The 22,404-nt window shown below is 40.9% G+C and overlaps 1 protein-coding gene across 1 annotated transcript in view; it reads left to right on the forward strand.

Annotated features, from left to right (window-relative positions):
• The first annotated feature begins 706 nt into the window (after positions 1-706).
• The window catches only part of MAL2 (mal, T cell differentiation protein 2), a 33,762-nt gene continuing 12,064 nt past the window's right edge, over positions 707-22,404 (forward strand). Inside the window, exons 1-2 of the mRNA XM_089517873.1 lie at positions 707-995; positions 18,003-18,173. Of these exons, the coding sequence (XP_089373999.1) occupies positions 846-995; positions 18,003-18,173 (321 nt within the window). The 5' untranslated portion in view covers positions 707-845. The remainder of the gene's footprint in view (positions 996-18,002; positions 18,174-22,404) is intronic.

The following is a 22,404-nucleotide window of genomic DNA, read 5'->3' on the forward strand; positions in this document are numbered from 1 at the left end:
CTTAACTGACAGCAGAACATCTGAGACTAAAATGTAGGCCTGCGACTCTGGGCCCACAACAAACTCCAACTCCCAGAATACCATAGCCCTGAGCCAGAGCAGTCAAAGTGGTGCCAAACTGGGTGATTTTTCCAGTGTGGATGCAGCCTTTGAGTGCCTAGCACTGAGAAGTGAATTGGGGTGCTTGTCCCAAAGCCTGAACTTGTAGGCTCGGGTGCATCTACACCATTTGACACCACTTTAAGTGCTGTAGCTCCAGCCTAGGGAACCCTGGAATTTGTAGTTTGACAAGCCTTCCCTGCCAAGAGTGCTGGTGCTTCACTAAACTACAAATCTCAGGATTCTGTATGATGGAACCATGGCAATTAAATATAGGGCATTATTACAAAATAAAAACTAAAAGTCCTCTTATCAATGCAAATCGATGCTTCTTAGTCCTGCTCAAAATGGAGGGTATTGGGAAGGTGTCGGGCCTGGGAAAGGGAAAGGGAAAAGGGAGGGACTGAGGGAGGGCAGCAAAGCAGGCAAGCGAAAGCCCTCCTCCTGCTCCTGGCTCTATCTCCAGGTGGGGCTCCCTCCTCCAGTCCGGGAGGAGAGAGGAGAGGAGGGGCTGGGGCTGTTGGAGGGAGGAAGGAGGAAGGAGGAGGAGGGCCGCGGCCACTAGCAGCAGGGCAGGCGCCTGGAGCAGGTGGCGGCAGAGAGGCGGCCGGAGCAGCCAGGACCGAGGGCCCTTCCCAAGAAGAGGCAGCAGCCGGCCCAGGCACCTGCCGCGCTCCTCTGCTCCGCTCCGCTCCGGGGGCTTCTCCTCCTTCTTCTCCTTCTCCTTCTGCTGGGGCTCCAGAGCCATGCTCCCAGCTGCTGCCGCTGCTCGAGGCGGGGGCTCCATGCCGCCTCCCCCGAGCGCCACCGCCTACTACCCTCCCCCGCGCATCACCCTCCCCTCCGGCCTGGAGATCCTCCGCACTTACTCCGGGGCCTTCATCTGCCTAGAGATCGTAAGTCGCCAAGACTCCTCGGGGATGGAGAGCCCTGGCTGCCTCCCCACTGCAGGAGCAATCCGGCTCCATCCCGCTTTCACTAACCAGTTGGCTGCTCCGCTTTTTCTTCTCCTGAATTGGGGGTGGCCTTGCCCTCCCCCGAGGCTGAGAGAGTGTGACCCCCGGTCCAAAGTGTGATTCCAAGCCAGAATCCTAGTCCAGGGCTGAGAGAGTATGACTCTCTCAGACCTGGACTCACCCAGTGGTCCCCATGGCCAAGCAGGGAGTTGAACCCAGGGTCATGTCCAGGGCTGAGAGAGTGTGACTCCTTGCTAAGGTCGCCCAGTAGGTTGCCATGGCCACAGGGATTCGAACCCAGAGGCTGAGAGAGTGTGACTCCTTGCCTAATGTCACCCAGTGGATTCACATGGCTGCAGGGATTCGAACCCAGAGTTGTAGTCCAAGGCTCCAACCATTTCACCACCTTAAAGCTCAACTCATGTGCCACAGCCAGTGACACTTCCCGGAATTCCATAGCCCTGAGCCCGGGTAGGTAAAAGCGGTGTCAAAGTGGATTACTTCTGCAGGGAGGAGGGAGCATGCCGAATGCCCAACAAGTGGGTCGTCAAAGAGTTTTTCTTTTTCTTTTGCTAGTTGGTGTGCCTCCTCCAGAGAGCGCTTCGGTGGGTGCATCTGCACTGTAGAAATAATGCGCCTTAACACCACTTTAAGTGCACTCACTCCAGCCTATGGAGCCCTGGGATTTGTAGTTTTGCAGGGTCCTTCAACTTCTCTGCCAAAGAATGCAGGTGCCCCTTTGCAAATCCCAGGATTCTGTTTGGATGGAGCCAGGGCATGTAAAAGTGGTGTCAAACTGCATTATCTCTACTGTGTAGATGCACCCTTTGGGGTTTGGAGGCGCTTTACAAACTGTGCATCGCCTGAAGGGCTTGGCAGACAGACCCTTCTGATATTGTTTTCCAGGAGGAATATACTTGGCATGATGAAACTTTTTGAAAACAAGTGGCTACTTTCTTTCTGGTTGTCCAAGTGTCATAATTCAATTCTTTTCTCTTACCCACGTGCTGCAATTCAACTATTTTTATGGTTGCAAGAAAATCACTGCTGATCCTTTTTCCTCCCTCATCCCCACCTGTCACTGTCACATGGTGCAGACACCTTGCAACTCTAAAGTACCTGGTTGGGTTGTTCTTCTTCTTGTTGTGTGCCTTCAGGTCCGTTCTGACTCATGGCGACCCTGAGTCAAACCTATCATGGGGCTTTCTTGGCAAGATTTCTTCAGAGGGGGCTTGTCTTACTTTCCTCTGAGGCTGAGAGAGTGTGACTTGTTGACCAAGGTCATCCAATAGGTTTTCACGGCCGATCAAGGATTCGAACCCTGGTCTCTTGCATAGTTGTCAGATGATCAAACTATTGCAGCACAGGCTGACTCTTTTCAATGGAGTGTGTATACACACACACACACATACACACACACTCGTCCATCAACATTTGTGGCTTTGACTTTTGAGGATTTGATTATTCACGGATTTGATCAATATGTTCTCTCTAGGAATCTCTAGGTCCTCCAGTGCAACTCTATGGTCAAATTTAACCAAAAGTCACACTGAAGGACCTAGAGATTCCTAGAAAGAACACTCCACTAGTCCTTTGTAGCTCCTCCAGTGCAATTCTCTGGTCAATGTCTGGCAGATGTTGACCACAGAGTTGCGCTGGAGGACCTAGAGAGGTGTTCTCTCAGGTAAAAGACATAGGAGTTTATCACACGAAGGAGTTTATCACGTGAATATCCTGGAAAACTCTCATAATTACGTGAAATGATTTCACACAACGTCACACAAAACCCACCATTAACGTGGTCACAAAGAATCATTAACGCACATTTTTTTACTTTCAGGATTTCAGCGACAATGCATTTCCGATATCAGTTTATTTGCACAATTGAATGTGATAATCATTTGAGCAATTGCTCACCATTTTCACTTTCTTTGTGGGATGCTTTAAATGTGCTTTTATTTCTCTTTAATGCTGAAATTAGTCCCAGTCTGATAAACTCCTTAGTGTTTTTGTTATTTACAGTTTTCCCACTGTCATGGCAGTCCTATGCCCCTAACCCCAGCAAATGTGGATGGAGGAGTGTGTGTGTGTGTGTGTGTGTGTGTGTGTATCACACACATATACATGCACATGCACTTTGAATTTTAAGGTGGAAGACTGAGATCCAAAACACACAGCAGAAATAATCCAGTTTAAGACCACTTTAACTGCCCTGATTTAGTGTTAGGGATTCCTGAGAATTATAGTTTATTGTGGCACCAGATCTCTCCAACAGAGAAGGGTAAATGTCTCACAAAACTACAGTTCCCTAGCATAGAGCCTGGCAAATTAAAGCTGTCTCAAACTGGATTGTGTCTGCTGTGTGTTTCGGCCCTGAGTTACAATGTACTTTTTCAGAAGAAAATCCTGATGCTGGGCAGAAAGGTACATCTGTTGGATTTGTGTGTGTCACCCAGAGCTGTTATGCACAAGAGAAAAACATACAACAGACCCAAATTCTTACTTTCTCTCCCTCCTAGCTCCAGCTCTTCTTAGTTGTTGTTTTTTTAATTGCTTTATTCTCAGTCATATGCTTAGGAGTTGTTCCGCTCCCCCCCCCCCAATGGTGGTTGCATGACCTGATGCATAAGTTGCCAATGTTATAAAAAATAATTGTCTTAACAGTAAAGAATTCAAAGATATAGCCATGTTTGTCTGTAGAATCAGTATGCAGAGGGCTCATGCTGCCAACTTCTTTCTTTCAGTTAGTCTCAAAGGTGCTACAAGATCTCTCTCTACATATTGTATTTAACAGTGGAATATTCATAGAGAGCCTCCATGGTTTAGTCCTTGTTGTTGTGTGCTTTCAAGTCATTTCCAACTTAGGATGACCCTAAGGCAAACCTATCATAGGGTTTCCTTGACAAGATTTTCTCAGTGAAGGAAGGAAGGCTGCTGCCACACTGCAGAAATAAAGCAGTTTGACACTGCTTCAACTCTCATGGCTCCATCCCCTCCTGGGATTTGTAGTTTGTTGTGGCACCAGAGCTTCCTGACAGAGGAGATTAAATATCTCACAAAACTACGAATTCCAGCGTTCCATAGTGTTAAGTCATGGCAGTTAAAGTGGTGCCAGACTGCTTTATTTCTGCAGCGTGGATATACCCTTAGCAGGTAGCCATGGCCTAGTCGCAAACACACACACTCTCAGCCTAACCCTGCCTTATAGGCTGTATCCACACTGCAGAAATAATGTGGTTTTTCACCACTTTAACTGCCATGGCTCAATGCTGGGGTTTCTGAGAACTGTAATTTTGTGAGATATTTAGCCTTTCTCTGTCAGAGAGCTCTGATGTCACAACAAACTGCAGTCTCCAGAATTCCATAGCATTGAGCCATAAAAGTGGTGTCAAACTGCATTATTTCTCCAGTGCAGATGGGTCCATAGGGTTGATGTGAGGATAAAAGACAGAAGAGGTGAGCTATGTCTATTGTCTTGAGTTCATCAAAGAAAGGCAGGATATGATGTAACTAATATATAAATTCCATTTGTTAAGACAGTTCCTTTTTTTACCTGCTTTTCCAATGAAACCACTTCTCTCAGTAATAATAACATTTATAACACGCTTCCACCAAAGGGTGGAACAACAAACATATATAATCAAAAACAGACACTAAAACACAACACCATAAAATGCTAAAATAATACACTGATATACTACAATATAGTGCTCAGCCTACTATAAATATAATACTAATATACTACAATATTCTACTCAGTGTCATTAAATTCTACTTTAAGTTCCTAATCCAGGGGAGGGAAAATATGCATCCCTCCTGATGTTTGTCAACTGCAACTCCCATTAGTCTGATCATACTATTCAATGGTTAAGGATTCTGGGAGATTGTCAACAACATCTGGAGGGCCACAAAATTGGTTAAAAGTTAAAAGTGTCCATTGGGTTCATTCTGTGCTACAAATGCCTTCCACCCCTGAGGCAATACCAACTGAGGATGATGGACACTGAGGTTAACACATTTGGAATATACTAGATTTATTTTAATTTTATTTATTTATTGCACTTATATCCTGCCTTTCTCTCAAAATGGGATCCAAGGCGGCATACAATAATTTTTAGAAGATCCAACAAAAACATTAATTGACAAAAGTTAAAAGGAAATTAAATGTTTGGAGGAAGTTGGCCCCTGCATTTTCTCTCTTCACTAGATTTATCAATTTCAAAAATGATCCATTAAGCCCAGTGGTATGGTTGTTTATTTAACTGTTTCATTTAAACCTTTGTAGCATCCATTGTTTTAATCGTGAGCCACCATAGGCCCCATATTGGGAGAAAGTTGGGATACAAATTAAGTAAATCAAATAAACACAAAGAAATAGTATCTGACTGGTAGCCCCTCCAATATACTTGTAACTGAATCTTTTACCCAAGTCTCGCTGTTAGGATTTACATGATTACCATCCCATCCTACATTTTTCTTTCTTTTTTTTCCTAAGGAGGCCTGTTCCAGAGATACCACCTACATCTTTCTTAAACACATCTACATCACTGAAACATCTCTCCTGGTTATAACATTTTCCATTCCTTCCTGCCTTGATTCTTCTTCTGAATCATCCATTCTTTTCTTTAAATTTCATTATTTCACATTTATTCAGCAGAGGTACCAGCAGGACGTATCCACCCCAGTCCCTTCTCCTCAAGCACCAGAAAAGCTAACTGATGGAAGCTTACTAGTAGCACATAAAGTTGGTTAATCCAGAGCAAAGGTGGGCTGCATCTGCACTGAAGGAATACTGCAGTTTGGCATAGCTTTAATTCTGAGATTTGTAGTTTGTTGTGGCACCAGAGTTCTCTGATAGAGAAGGCTAAATGTCTCACAAAACTACAAATCACTGTATTCCATAGCACTGAGCCATGGCAAATAAAGCAGTATCAAATTGCATTATTTCTGCACTGCTGATTTTCCAGTGGACACACTACAGCCCCTGCAAATGATCATTTCTCTGCAAATGATCATATTCAAACCTCTGCCAAGTACAGTTCATTGGACAGAATGAGAAAAAGGATGGTCCTCCTACTCTGGGCACAAGCCTCACCCTTTGGTAGCTTTGGTTCAATCTACCGCAAGCATGTAGCCCCTAGTAAATTAGCCCAAAGGTACTTGTCAACCTTTGTCTGAAAACAATGTTCCTTGATCCTGATTTAAAATGTGCAATTAACACAGTGGTGAATGCAAATTTGCCTTCCAACTGTCTGTTTAACAATCTTGCATGGTGTTTCAGTTAACTGCAGCTGTTTTCAGCTTGTGCATCTGTTCCTTCAAGTCCCCTGTTGCTGCATGATAGCCCAGTGCCCTTCATCAGGGAATATTCAAGAGATGGCTTGCCAATGACATGCCCATCCAAGTACTAACCAGACCTGACCCTACTTAGTTTCTAAGAGCTGACAGGATCTTGTGCCTTCAGAGTAAGTAGGCAGCCCTTTACCTACTAGTAAGTTGGAGAAGAGTCAGGACAACAGTTTCAAAAACCGTTTACATCATGGTTTCCTTTTTACAATTTCCTTGTCTGCATACAAACTGATTGGCTTTTAAAAATGTAACATAGTTTTTTGCATCTAGTTACAGTATTGATAGTACGTTGGAGTAATTGATATCATACATCCATATGCTTTTTTTTGTCTCAGAGGATGATATGTCTTAGAGATGGGGCCATCAAGGTACAAAGAAGTAGTTATGAAAGTGAGTGGTTTCTGTTTGGACTCCTTTGCATATAGGCAAGAAGTGCTAAACAAGATCATCTGCTTAACAAGTTAAATTGGCAAACCCACTATGCAAATTACCAGCAATAAGCCCCAGTGAGTAAAATGAGACTTTGGCCCAGTACAAAAGGGCCAAAAATGGTGGGCCGGCTCCGATTCTAGGGTTCTGGAGCACACAGCAACTGCATGCTCTGGGGCCCTAGTTCATGCTGGTGGTGCCATGGCTATGTGGCCCCATCCACACAGGGTGCGCATCCATGATGTAAGCATGGCACAGCGTCCACATGTCCAGGTGCCATGCTTGCATCATTGACACACCACAGTGCTCCAATGCCACACTGATAATGTCATCCACGCTCACCAAAAAGAACCTGGTTTTTCCAGGTTCTTTTTGGTGTCGAAGGACGCTGCATGGTTTGGCTGCTGCGGCGTCCCTCTGGAGGAAAAATGGGTGCTTCCAGCCTGCCCTTTCGGGGCGGTCTGGTGAGCCCCTTAGTACACAAGCATAAGATTATGAAGTACATAAAACTGGCTAGAACTTTCTGGGGTGGCATATCTTCCAACATTTCACAGATGAAAAACAAGACACATGAGGCCAGATAACAGCAGTGTACCTTAGGATGGCAAAAATTATTAATTAGGAAGAACATAGAAGCTAGGAAAGGCTGCAGCAGTTTGCCTTTGCCTGAGCCTTTTGGGAAGGCTAAAATTCCACTCCTCCTCTCCTCCCTCTATCCACTGATTTAATTTAATGCAAACCTCTTATACCCTTTGAACTCATTTGGCAGCATTTGAAGTTAGCCAGGGACAAAGGAGGAAGGTGGGAAAGAGGAGAGAGAAACTAGGACATTTTAAAAGCAGCTGAAAAAGAGGCATGACAGAAGATTAATTGGAACTGTTCTTGCCAAATCAGGACAAGAATGGATGATATGGAACATGCTTGTGCTCATTAAGATCAAGGCAGTGTTTCCTCCATGAGATAGAAAATAAATTATCTTCTTGTTTGGTTAGTAGGACTGCAAATATTGAAGTGAGAAGCAAACACACAGCAAAGTTCAGGTACTTAGAGGGCAGAAAATCAATGCACCTCATATGCATGTGAGTGGAGGATGTTGAGAAACTAACTAGGGTAGCTAGATACAAAAAGAAGACAGCACTCCTGCACCTATAATAACTGTGGGCATGTCAGCAGATTTATGTCAGATTTATGGAACTTGTAAGTGGATGATTAAGAACTAAAATAGGCAAAGGTTTTCTATACTTTGGCTCAGTCATAAATCAGGCTGAGACTTGAAAGTGCAGCTATGAACGAGCTAGAAAAGGTTCTCAAGTTGGAAGACATATCAATGAATACAAAAGTCAGAGTCATCCATGCCATAGTATTTCAACTTGCTATGTACGGTTGCAAAAGCAGGGCAGAAAAGAAAGCTAACAGGGAGGTCAACTCATTTAAAAATGTAATGCTGGAGGAGAGTTTGACAGATTCCCTGAAGTGTCAAAAAAGACAGAGAAATGGGCCCTAGGGCAAATCACGTTTGAACTCTTCTTAGAAGCAAAATGATTAAACTGAAGTGATTGTACTGTGAACATATGATGATATGACATCCCTCAGTAAAGTGCAAGGCAGTAGGAAAAGAGGAAAATCATAGCACCAGTGGACTGACTCAGTAAGGAAGCCAGGGCTTTGGGCTTGCAGGACCTGAGCAGTGTTGTCAATAACTGGGAGACTTGGAGGTTTGCTATAAGTCAAAGCTAATGTGATGGCAAATAACAACAACAAAGCTCATACAAGAGCCCTCTTCAATTTAACTATTTGCTCAATGGTTACATTTATGTTCCACTTTTCCTCCAGTGACCTCAAGTTGGTGTATATGGCTCTCCACCTTCTCCCAATCATGTGGGGTGGATCAGGTCAGATAAGCTGACTAACTCAAGTCCAGTCAATGAGTTTTATGGTTCAGTGATGACTAGAACCTGGATCCCCCCCAAATCCTAGTCCTAACCACTACACTTCTAGTACCCCTGCTTACTTGACCTCTTTCCTAAATATGACTTGATATTGGCACTAACAACCCTACTGAATCTGAGGACAGCTATAAAGATGAAGGCTTTCATGGCCGGCATCCATAGTTTTTTGTGGGTTTTTCGGGCTATGTGGCCATGTTCTAGCAGATGCTGGCGAAACGTCAGAAAGCAACTCTGCTAGAACATGGCCACATAGCCCGAAAAACCCACAAAAAAACTAAAGCTGTAAAGATACTTGTTGTCTGTCCAAGATTCTTAAATTGGAACATTGTATGTCTTTTGTGCACTGGAACCATTAGAAGAGAACTTGAGTTACTTTGGAGGACTGCAGAATCTCTGAATCCTCCATCCAACAAGCTATAAGAAAAGCCAATGTCTAATCTGCCCCACAGAAATAATGCAAGTTGACAGTGTTTTAACTGCCATGGCTCAATGCTGTGGAATTCTGGGATTTAGCCTTCTTCCTTTGAGAGCACTGGGACCACAACAAACTGCAAATTTCAGAATTCCATAGGTTTGAGCCATGACAGCTAAAGTGGTGTGTAGTGTGCATTATTTCTACTGTGCAGATGCAGTCCAAAGCTTAAGTGTCTGAAGAGCAAAACAACCAGTTTTAATGACTCCAGTTTGTGGTTTAATTTTGATGAAACTGAAACTTCTCTGAGTGTCATCAGAACCTGAATGGGAGACTGCTTGGGAACCCTTTGAATTCTGAACAACTTAGAGAAAAAGTGACACTTTAATGAAATTTGCCTACAAATATGCTCACAGTTAAGGGGAGGGGAGCTTATATTAAACCAGAGTTTAAATGCCTCTCTGGTTGCATCTGCACTGCAGAAATAATCTGGTTTGACACCATTTTAATTTCCATGGCTCAGTGTTATGGAATTCTGCGAAGTGTGGTTTGTTGTGGCACCAGAGCTCTCTAACAGAGAGGGCATAATATCTTCCAAAACCACAAATCCCAGCATTCCATGGCATTGAGCCATGGCAGTTAAAGTGCTGTCAAACCAGATTATTTCTGTAGTGCAGATGAAGCCCGTTGGCTTTCTCTTTCAGTGTTTCTTCCTCTTCCCTGTTGTTCTTCAATGCTGTTTCTTTCTCCATTGCTACATAAACCCAACCAATCAGGGAGCACTTAATGAACATGATGATTCTCCAACTCTGTGTAGCCAATATGATTTGGCAGTACACCCTGATGACGGAGGGCTAACAAAGCGACATTGCCCTCCTGGCGTAGGAGGGTAGGGGCATGCCCCGGTTGCTGAGACAACCAAGCTAATGTTCCCTGGCTTTTTGTAGTGATTTCTATCACAGCATGACTGGGATCTTGTTGATTCTGTTTCCTTGGTAACAGGGGCATGTATTTTTTGGATATTCTCTTTCGAACCTTCTTTGAAAAAAAGTATGCAGATTTCAAGGAGCATGAAGAAACAACAAGAACAGCAAAATCAAGCAAAAATTAGTACCACAAAGTATGCCCTGTTTCCTTTCCCCAGGATATTGAAACTGACTACTCTTATCTCAGAGCTTACTTCTTAACATTGCACAATTATAATGTTATGACTGCACTTTAACTGTCATGATACCATCCTGTATAATCCTGGGATTTGTTGTCTGGAGTAAAGCTCTCTGGCTGAGAATTCTATATTGTTGTTGTTGTTGTTTACTGCCTTTGAGTTGAACCCAACCCTTGGTGACCCCCATAGATAAGACATCTCCAAGACCTCCCATCTTCCATTGCTCTGCTCAGGTCTTGTAAATTTATACCTGTGATCTCCCTGATTGAGTATATCCATCTCATGTATGGTCTGCCTCTCTTTCTACTGCCCTCCACCTTTCCTAGCATCATTGTCTTCTAATGAACTGTGCCTTCTCATGATGTGTCCAAAGTACGATAGCCTCATTTTTATCACCTTGGCATCCAATGAGAGTTCATGCTTGATCTGTTCTAGGACCATTTGTTTGTCTTTTTTGCCATCCATGGTATCCTCAGCACAGTATCCTCCATCACCACATCTCAAATGAATTGATTTTCTTCCATTCTGCTTTCTTCTCTGTCCAGCTCTCACATCTTTACATGGTGATGGGGGAATACAGTGGCTTGGATTATTCTAACCTTAATGTTCAATTGTATATTTTTGCACTTTAGGATCTTATCTAGTTCTTTCATAGCTGCTCTTCTCATTCCTAGTCTTCTGATTTCCTGACTGCAATCACCATTCTGGTCCATATTTGATCCAAGGTATTGGAAATCTAGATTTCTATATAGCTCTCACTAAACTTCAAATCTCAGGATTCCACAGGATGCAAACAAGTTAGTTAAAACACAATCATAGTACTATAAGGATTAGGATCCATAATTAAGACTGCTGGTTTTCTCCACTTAAAAAAGATGGCAAGGTAGTGCATACATAATCAAGTGAAATGCCTGTTGAATGATGTGGAACCTATATTGGAATCCATAGTTTGCATGAAAGCTAAATAGCTCCTCAAGATAATTCCTTTCCCATAATATATCTTTAAATTAGTCCTATCAAGTTTCCAAGAGGGTACTCCCATTTGAAACATTGTTTTGTTTTGTATCAGTTTTTTTTAAGCAGGCCTGTTTTGTACAAGGGACAAGGTGAGAATGTTATAATGTATACCACATGCTTTTTAAAAAATAAACAAATAAATAAATAGAATACTTGTTAGCAGGGGTGACTCAATCCAAAAATAATTTTGATGCCATTTCACTCACATCAAAATGTGTCATTTTGATTCTTCATTTTGCCCTGACAAAACAATAAAACATAGAAGATCTTCTTGTGAAAACCCCAAAGTCTTTTTTTCAAAAACATACTCAAAGGTTCAAAGCATGGTAAGGGACCTGTGGTTGTCCAGAGGTTGTCAGACTCCAACTCTCATCATCCTTGCTGATTGGCCATGCTTGCTGAGTTGGACTTGGGGTCTTACAACATATCTGGAGGGCTGCAAGTTCTACCATCCTCTGCCATATTTTTGAGGAGTTTTTTTAATTATTGATTTTTAATTAAATATTTATGTCAAGCCTTTTAGCAGAAGATATCCAGGAAGCAAACAGGTATTATCAGTATATCAGATGACATTTTAAAACAATAAAATAATTTAAATAGATTTAAAACATATTAAACAAGTTGACAAATTAAAAACAGGTCAAGAAGGTTGAAACAATTTAAAATCATGTATGTAAAACATCTGGGAGTAAATCATTTAGGCCTCCAAGACTTTAGTGAATAAATATGTTTTTACTGTCAGCCCTCGGCATTCACAGATTCTGTATCTCTGGATTCTTCATCTGAAGAAACTTGCCAAGAAAATCATGTGATAGGTTTGCCTTAGGGTTGCCATAAGTGAGAAATGACTTGAAGGTACACAACAACAACAAGAAGCATGAAACGAAGTTTACACTGAACCATCAGAAAGCAATGAGGACAGTTTTGGATTTGGGGATATTTTGGAATTTTGGATGAGGGAGATTTCCAGTGCATGAGTTATTGTAGCATAGTTATCTTTGCCCAGATAAGGCCATAGTTGGTACATATACCAAGCTGGTGATGAAGATGGATCCAGGCACAGTCTCTCAAGCTACCTACCTGCTCCCTCATGGGAAGTCCAACCCCATCCAGAACAGACTGCTTACCCAGTTCCTGGGCCTGAGAGCTTCCTTCTTATCAACATTCAGCTCCAGTTTATTGGCCCATTATCCAGCCCATTACAACATTCTGGCACTGGTCCAGCATAGCTCCAGTTGATTTTGATGACAAAGAGAGGTAGAGCAAACAGTTGTGAGTATATTAGTGGTACCCAATTTCAAAATTCCTTCATACTGATATTAAGTTGTATCGGAGATAAAATGGAACCCTGTGGCACTTCACAGATTATTAGCCATAAGGCTGTAACCCAGTGCATGTCTATTTAGGACTAAACCCATTGAATTCAGTGGGAACTATTCCAAAGTGAACATACTGGGGCATCAGTGAAATTAATTATTGAAATCGTTTCCCCTTGAATTCTTGTGTCAATTTCATTTTAAAAATTAATTAATAGCTGTTTGTCACTGACTTCAGTGGGATGTAAGATGGGATTAGAATTACAGCGCAATTTTACACATGTTTTCTTATGAGTGAGACACATTGATTTTACTGGGGTTTTCTCCTAGTTAAAGGAGAGCCTTGCAGCCTCAATCTCTTTCTTTCTGTCTCTTTTTGAGGCAAATGGCATTGAAAGCATTATTTCAGTCTGTTTCCTAACCATTTATTACATGATACTGGCAGTTGTATCCAGCATCTGCCCATGCTGGAAGTAGTTGTGTCATCTGATGTGGACTTTATTGTACAAGTATAGCATGCCCCATATTTGCCAATGTGCTTTTTCTGTGTTTTTTGTTTAAACAATCTTATGTTATGTTTACTTGTTTTTGGAGCACACACTCCAAAGCAGGAAGAGAGACTTTTGAAAAGGAAACTGATAAAACTTGTAATGTGACCTCCACCCTGTTCATTCCCATAAAAATCACTTCTGTATTTCTAAACCTTGCTTCTAATGCAGGTGGCATTAGCAGCTCTCTAAGACTCTTAGACTTCAGTTGCCTTGAACCCACACCATCATAGCCAAGGGAATTATGGGTGCTGAAGTCCAGCAATATCTGAAAGGCTGTGTTTTGCCCATCCCTACTCTAATGCAGAGCTAGGAAGCATTTAGCCATCTAAATAATAATGTTTTTCGTTGTGTGTCTTCAAGTCATTCCCAACTTATGGCAACCCTAAAGGGAACCTATCATGGAGTTTTCTTGGAAAGATTTCTTCAGAGGGGGACACTTTGGCCATCCTCTGTGGCTGAAAAAGTGTGATTTGTCCAAGGTTTCTGTGGCTAAGTGGGAATTTGAACCGTTATCTCCAGAGTTGTGGCCCAATGCACAAACCACTACACCTCGTTGATTTTGTACATTTATATATTTCCCACTTTCCCCCCAGTTTGGGACTCAAAGTGGCTTACAGCAGTTAAAATAAATATAGCCAAAAAATCTCATATAAAAGTTAGAAATGTAATCACACTATCAATAAAATTAAAGCCAGATCAAAGCATAACCATTAAAAAGAAAACAGTAAATAAACAATACAGTAATTATGCAAAGTTTGTTTTCCTTGAGCCATCAGTCTTTGAAGTTGTGCCAAAACAAGAAAGTTTACACCTGTCTACAGAAAGATAGAAAGGAAGGCACCAGAATAATCTTTCTGTGATGGGAGTTCCGTGGCTTGGGAACAACCAAGAAGGCCTGTGTTTCCACCAGATGTATCTGTGAGGGTCATGAAGCAGAGAGAAAGTCTCCAGACACAGACAGGCTCATTTGTAAGAATGCATCCCTTCAGATGACCTGCCTGTGTAGGTGCTAACCAGCACTTTGAATTGTCCCTGCAAAGAAACTGGTAACCAGTGAAGCTGCTGCAACAAGAGAGTGGGTTCTTAGTATCTGCTGAAGTTTCATTCCAGGATCTTGTGTGGATATCAAAATCCATGGATGTTCAAGTCCCATTATATGCAATGGCAGAGTAAAATTGAGTCCGTTATATAAAATGGAAAAATCAAGATTAGCTTTTTGGAATCGTGTGTGTGTGTGTGTGTGTGTGTGAGAGAGAGAGAGAGAGAGAGAGAGAATATTTTTGAACCGTGGTTGGTTGAATCTGTTGAAGCAGAATTGTAGGATAATTTACTTCTCCTAAGGATTCAACCTTTGATAAGGAAATAAAAATATTATCAAAAATGTCAAAGCCAAGCCTGTTAGGATCTAGCTTTAAATTAGCAGAGTAGCAGAAATGTGCCTTTGTCTAACTATGCTTTCCTAAGAACTGAGACTAACTTTAAAAACAACAAACATATAGCTTGTAGTTTAAAACAAAAGTTTACTAATGGATTTAATCTTTATATACATAAAAGCTATATCCTAATCTAGCCAGTGAATTGTTCAGGTAAAAAGAAATCATTATCTCACCATCTTTACAAGGAAAGTTGGGAAAAGTGGAAGATGGAGGACCAACAGTTCAGTAGAAAATCTTTGATAGAATGCCTGTAACTAAATCATATGGTTAGTCTGAATGAGAGAAAGAGAGAGAGTTTGCATGCAGGAAATCCCTATCTATCTAAGGAGAGGAAAAGACAATGCAAAAATCTTCCAACAAGAATCTGTGGACACAGAGAGCCAATTGTATTTATATAAATTATTATTATTTATTATTAAACTTTATTTCTAGAGCGATGTAATTATACACAGCGCTGTACAAAGTCGGTAAAATTAAGGAGTATATAAAAGCCTGCCCAAGGCGTACACTCTAAGATAATAACAATTAAATAAAGGAATAGATAAAATTACCATGTAGAAAAGAAAAGACAAATTAAAAACATCAACTATAAAAGCAAATCACATCACATCAAACATTATCCGACAGCCAGATGATAATCACAAATTCCCTGAGAACGCTTCCCTAAACAATATGGTTTTCAGCTCAGCCTTAAAGCTGGTTAGGGAAGTGATGAGCAGTGCATGCAGAGGAAGAAGGTTCCAGGAATGAGGGGCAGCAAGAGAGAAGGGACAGATCCGGGACGGGGCAGAGAAAATATAAAGGCCTTGTAGTCCAAAACCTCTGAAGACCAAAGGCTCCTTAGACCTGTTCTAATGCAAGGGTTGTTACTTCTCTTTCACTAAAAAAGCAAGGGTGCGAATTATGTGGTCCTTTGGATGTCAGTGAACTGCAATTCCCAGTATCCCTTTTAACAAAGCTAAAGGTGAGGAGTGCTGAGAGTTGTTGTTTAACAACACTTGGAAGGCCTCGTGCTTCCCACCTCTATTTACCGCAATGTAACATATGAAATTACAGAGGAATTCTATGCCTATTTACTAAAACATAAACTGCTTTGAGTGTAGTAAAGGTTATTCTAGGTAAGTGAGACTGAGATGAAGACAAAGCATTCCTGCCCTGAAGATAAAATGAAAGAGGAAGCACATCTACCTAATTCTTTAGAACAAACTAAAGGCAGTAGAAAAGAGCCACATGTAATATTAATTTTATTTTCCTTGGCAAGAACCTTATATTATAAACAACTGTATGGCAAACAGAAGTGCATAACATGATTTTGCTTCCTGCTGTGCAGAGAAATAGATACCAAAGACTTCAACTACTGAATTATTTGCTGTCATCTGTGTATTAAAGGGCCATGGACCCTTTTCCTTCACGCTAACACCCCCCCACACACACACAAACAAACAAACAAACAAAATCCCACTACCTCATGCTACTCTGATTAGACTGTTGGTCCAACTGCTGAAATGGAGAGCATGTTGTTATGTATCTTCAAGTTGACTCAGACATATGGTGACTATATAGAATCATAGAATCATACAGTTGGAAAAGACCACAAGGGCCATCCACTCCAACCCCCAGTCATGCAGGAACTCCCTATCAAAGCATCCCCGACAGATGGCCATCCAGCCTCTGTTTAAAGACTTCCAAGGAGGGAGACTGCACCACAGCTCTTACTGTCAGGAAGTTCCTCCTAATGTTGAGGTGGAATCGCTTTTCCTGGAGCTTGCATCCATTGTTCTGGGTCCTGTTCTCTGGAGCAGCAGAAAACAAGCTGCTACTCCTTCTAATTTGGTGTCATCTGCAAATTTGATAATTATGTCCCCAATTCTGTCATCCAAGTCATTGATAAAGATGTTGAATAACACTGGGCCCAGGACAGAGCCCTGTGGGACCCCACTGGTCACTTCTCTCCAGGATGAAAAGGAGCCATTGTTGAACACCCTTTGGGTTCTGCCAGAGAAACCAGTTACAAATCCATGTAACAGTTACCTTGTCTAGCCCGCATTTTACAAGCTTGTTTGCAAGAATGTAATGGGAAACCTTGTCACAGGCCTTACTGAAATCAAGATATACTATATCCACAGCATTCCCTTTACCAAGCTGGTAATTTTATCCAAAAAAGAGAGAGAGAGAGAGATCAGATTTTTCTGGCATGACTTGTTTTTCTGAAACACATGTTGACTTTTTGTGATTATGGAATTGCCTGCTCGATGTCCACAGACTCTCTGTTTAATATCATAGAGTTTTCTTGGCAAAGTTTCTTCAGAGGCATTTTTTTATTGCCTTTCTCTTAAGATAGCAAGAGTATGATTTTCCCAAGGCTGAGTGGGAATTTGAACTCAGGTCTGCTGTAGTTCTAATCGAAAACTCACACCAGTCCTCCACACTGGTTCATAGGGGAACATTGCAACATAAAAAAATAAACTACATGTTTGTCCAGAATTCAAAGACATAACCACGTTAGTCTAGAAAATCAGTGTGCAAAGTGATCTCGAAGCACCTTTAATGAAAGTAATTAGTAACATGAATTTTTGTAGATTTGAGTCTGTTTTCCCATGCAGCTGAGAAAGTAGACTCAATTTTATGAAAATTCTTGTGACCAGTTTCTTCCTTTCAGCTAGTCTGAAAGATGTTACAAGATTCCTTTGCATACTGATTTTCCAGACTAACACAGCTATATCTTTGAATACAAATCCCAGGGTCACTGAACTTGCCAAAATGACCCACAAAAATATATAGTGAAAGTAACTACAGAATGATGTAGTGCATTGAGCATTGGACTATGACTCTAAATCATGGTTCAATTACACACTTGGCCATGGAAACCCACTGGGTGACCTTAAGCAAATCACACACTCTTAGCCCCACTAAACCCTGTGATAGGTTCACCTTAAAGTCACCATAAGTTGGAAATGGTTTAAAAGCATACTACTGCTCCTACGACTTAAGTAAACATCACACCCCAGAAGATGCAATGTTACCAGTATATGTTACTATTTTTTTAAAAAATTAACAATGTTAGTAACATCATTAAATGAAAATTACCATGTTACAGATAGCATCATTGCTTATAAGATGTTGCTTGTATGCTTTCTTTTTTATCATGGGTAAAGAACTGAGCAGCTGGCAAATGCTAATGTTCAAAATAAATCCCAGAAGGTTTCTGCTTCTCTTGTGGTAGAATTGTTGTTCTTTTCTTTTCACTATATTTTACACATAGAGACTTAATTTCAATTTTAAACAAACTTATTTCCCTCCCCCCTTTTTATGTTCTTCTACAGCTTTTTGGAGCAATAGTTTGGATTTTAGTAGCTGCAACCAAAGTCCCCTTACCACTGCTACAAGGATGGGTGATGTTTGTGTCTGTGACGGCATGTTTCTCCTCAATTGCCTTCCTCTGCGTGTTTCTCTTCAGTTACAGAGAGAGAATTTCTATTGATTGGAACCGTTTGGTAAGCATTTAGAAGCCACTTATGAGAAAACCCAGATTTTCAGTGAATGAGGATACATATATTTAAATTTAATATTTTGAATCTTGATTTTGTAATGCTTAATAAATGCTATTCTGCTCTTTCAACAACCCCAAGTTAAAACAGACAAGCCCTCCAAGATGCATCTTGCCATATTTTAACTCCATTTTGTGCCTTTAATAGCTACATGATGGTCTGCACTGGAGATAATAATTCTATCAGTTTCATGTCATTTTAGTTATCCTATGTCCATTGTGAAGAATCCTGGGATCTGTAGTTTAATGAGATGCTTAGAATTCCCTGTGAGGGAGTTCTAGTGTCTGTCAATGGAGAATTCTTAAGTGAGGTTGCATCTGCACTGCAGAAATAATTCAGTTTGACTCCACTTTAACTGTCATAGCTCAGTGCAGTGCAATTCTGGGAATTGTACTTGGTTGTAGCACCAGAGCTCTCTGACAGAGAAGGATATATCTCACAAACCTGCAAATCCCACAGTTCCATAGCATTGCACCATAGCAGTTAAAGCAGTGTCAAACTGAATTATTATTACAGTGCAGATGAAGCCTAAAGTCCAAAACACACTGTAGAAATAATCCATTTTGAAACTGCCTTAACTGCTATGGCTCAGTGCTAGGGAACTGTAGTTTTGTGAAACATTTAGTCTTTTCTGTCAGAGAGTTCTGGTGCCACAATAAACTACAGCTCCCAGGATTCCCTAGCACTGAGCCAGAGCAGTTAAAGGGTTTCAAACTGGATTGTTTCTGCAGTATTTTTGGACCTAAGTCACCAAACTGCAAATTCCCAGATTCAATAAATGGAACTACAACAGTTAAAATGGTATGAAGTTGTTATAATTGTGCAGATGCACTTCCTGTTGTGAAAAGTTTCATTTTCGAATTGCTGCATATGAAGCTGCTGTTAAAAGGTATTGGAACAGAGCAAGCTATTTTGGTTTTATTTTTCGGGTCACTTGCTCTGCTGTATGTGGGCTTTATTATGGCACTGTGCTGTAGTAACTTCCTCTCTCAGCTTTTCACAGACTGAGGCTGTTCTCCAAGAAGAGGTTCATAAGTACAGTGGATCTTTGTTATACACTGGGTTTTGGTTCCAAGATCCCCCGTGTATAACAAAATCTGTGTATGCTCAAGTCCCATTAAATATAATGACATAGCAAAATGGTGTCCCTTATAAAAATGGAAAATCAAGGTTTGATATTTGAAATTTACAATTTTTTTGAACAGTTTCAAACCATGTATGCTTGAATCCGTGTATAAAATATCTGTGTATAAGAAGGGCTGACTGTAATTGTTTATGTTCTTTTTTTTCAAGTATGAAACAATGAAACAATGAAGTGAGAGGGACAGAAATCTGCAAAAAGGGTTTCATGTGTTCTGCTTGGAATGGCCTAGGTGCAGTACTGGGAAATTGCTAAATTGCACCACCATCTGGCATTCTAGCATTTTGTGGAAGTAAAGGGAGAGTGCTGCCTCTAGCATAGCTCTTGTTGCAACACGTTTGCCGATCATCCCAGCCCCATTCAGAACTGACATTTTGTTCTGGCTCATTCAGATTTAATCAACTAATGAATCAATTTATATTCAGGGGTCGCCGTGTTGGCTGTACAGCAGAATAAAACAAAATTCACAAGTAACGATACATTTATTGGACTAACTACAAAGCATATGCAGACTTTGAGTTCTTCAGCAGGCAAAGATGTTAAAAATTATACAGGAGTAAAATGGTGATGATAGAGTCAAGGCCTACTTTCTGTCTGAGATGTCAACAGTTAAGATGGTATAGAGAAATTTCAATGCAGGGAGAGACCACTCCTCTTATTGGCCATGTGAAGACTAGAGGCAAAGCCTGAATCCACACTCCAGCATTAAAGCAGTTTGACATTACTTTTCCTGCCATGACTCTATCCTACATAATCCTGGGGTTTGTAATTTCATGAGGTATTCAGCCTGGTCTGTCAGACAGCTCTGGTGCCTCACCAAACTAAAGTTAAAGTAGTTAAAGCAGATAAAGTGATGTCAAATTGTTTTTTTATTTTGCAGTCTAGATAAACCCAAACTGTAATAAGAGACAGGTAAGAAAAATTCAACTCTATTCACAACAACAAAGTAACTTCTCTTGAGATCCAGCCTGTCTTTGTCCTGTGCAAAAACCAACTCCTTTCTTATGCAAAAAAACCACCAGATTTCTCAAGGAGTCACTCTGTACTGTTACATCTGGAAAAACTGCCTGATATCAGCCTCATTTTTATCCTGTATGGTTTTTAACATTTTTGTCTGATGACGAATCCAGTGAAGCTTTGAAAGTTTGCATAATGAATCAATTGAAGTATAGATGATCGCTCAATAATAATTTGCTTATATAGCTCTGAGAGATAAATACTGTATATACTCATGTAAAAGTCTAGAAATTTTAGTCAAAAAATTGACCCAAAAAACCTGGGCCAACTTATCCACAGGTCAATGTAAGTACTGTACTTTTAACTCTTATCAAAAAAGGAACCATGCCATTGTGAAAGGTGAAAGCTTAATCTCTTCTCGGATCACCTAAAAGAAGCATCAACCCCCTCTACTATCTCATCCATCCAGCCTTTAGGGTGAGCACAAACAGTTATAGCTATCAACATTTTTAGAGTTCTTAAGCATCGTTTTCTTTTACTTCAGATTTTACAGCCTTTGTTACATGCTGCTAAGTTTTACCCTTGACTAATATGACATGGGTCATATCAAAATCCATAATTTTGGCCCCAAAACCTGACCTTGACTTATACATGAGGTCGACTTATAGTCGAGTATATACAGTATGGACACCCCAGTCTAACATCAGGCTATGATAAATTTCCCCTTTTATTAAAAGAAAAATGGTTCATGTATGTGTATTCATCACTTAGACAAATTGTATTAGGGCTCCCTGCAGAACATATGCTTTCTTTTTTGGAAAAGGTGATGTTTTTGAATGAAGATTGACTGTGTGCAAATTTGGTTTGTGGGTGTTGATTTGTGATGTTTCATTCATGCTTACGCAAGTTGTAACATGATACTTCAGTCAACAAGTGGTGAATACGCTTATGCCCTTGGCTTGAAGCTTAGAAATGTTACTCTTTTGGACTATAACCATGATGCCTGGGAACTCTAGGAGCTGTAAGGTTTAACTTTTCTAGGCTTTGTCTAAGGTATTTGGGAACTGGTCTGGTGGTCTTAAAAACTTTGACTGTGAGCAAGCCTGCTTGAGACAGTAGGAATTTGGATCAGGGGTTGATAACTGCCGATCTACTGGGCAAATGTTGCTAATTTCACTCTTTTATGTGGCCTGTCTTTTTGGATTGATTAATTGATTGATTGCACTGGAACCTTGCCTTCTGCAATTTCAAGGCAGTTTATCTAGCTCTCTTTTCCCCATTCTATCCTCACAACAATCTTGTGAGGTAGGTCAGGCTGAGAATGACTGACCCAAAGTCACCGGTGAGTTTCTTGGCTCAATGGGGACTTGAACCAGGTTCTTCTTAATCTTAGTCCAACACTTTACCACTAGACCACAGTCTATCTCACACACATTATTAAATCCCAGAAAAAGTATTTTGAATACAATTTCATTTGCATGGCAGTCAAAATCCCGTTGAATAATTATGAACTTGAAGGAAGAATTCAAAGAGATAGCCATGTTAGTCTGGAAAATCAGTATGCAATGGGATCTTGTATTATTTATTTATTTATTTATTTATTTATTTATTTATTTATTTATAACGCTGTAGATTTGCACAGCGCTGTACATAAAATAATAAATATAAAAGAGTAAACCTGCCTAAGAAATAATAGGATAATACATATAAAATACATAGCAATACAGGAAATGAGTCAATAAAACAGGCAACAAAAGAACATCAAATATCAAATGACAATCATGCAATGCCTGGGAATGCTTCTCTGAACAGGATGGTCTTCAACTCTGTTTTGAAGCTGGTTAAAGAAGTGATGGCTCTTGTTCTTTGGGGAAGAAGGTTCCAGGAGCGAGGGGCAGCGAGTGAAAAGGGGCGAATTCGAGAAGGGGCAGAGGAAATCCTGGGCAGGGATAGCCGACCTTGACTACCAGAACAGAGGGTCCTAGCGGGAAGGTGAGGAGAAATAAGGTCTGATAAGTAAGGAGGGGCCAGCCCATGGAGTAGGAGCTTATACTGAATACGGAAAGGGAGGGGGAGCCA

This window comes from Sceloporus occidentalis, unplaced genomic scaffold (assembly GCF_023333645.1).
Source record: "Sceloporus occidentalis isolate IW3139 unplaced genomic scaffold, rSceOcc1.0.p SCAF_3, whole genome shotgun sequence".
Lineage (NCBI taxonomy): Eukaryota > Metazoa > Chordata > Lepidosauria > Squamata > Phrynosomatidae > Sceloporus > Sceloporus occidentalis.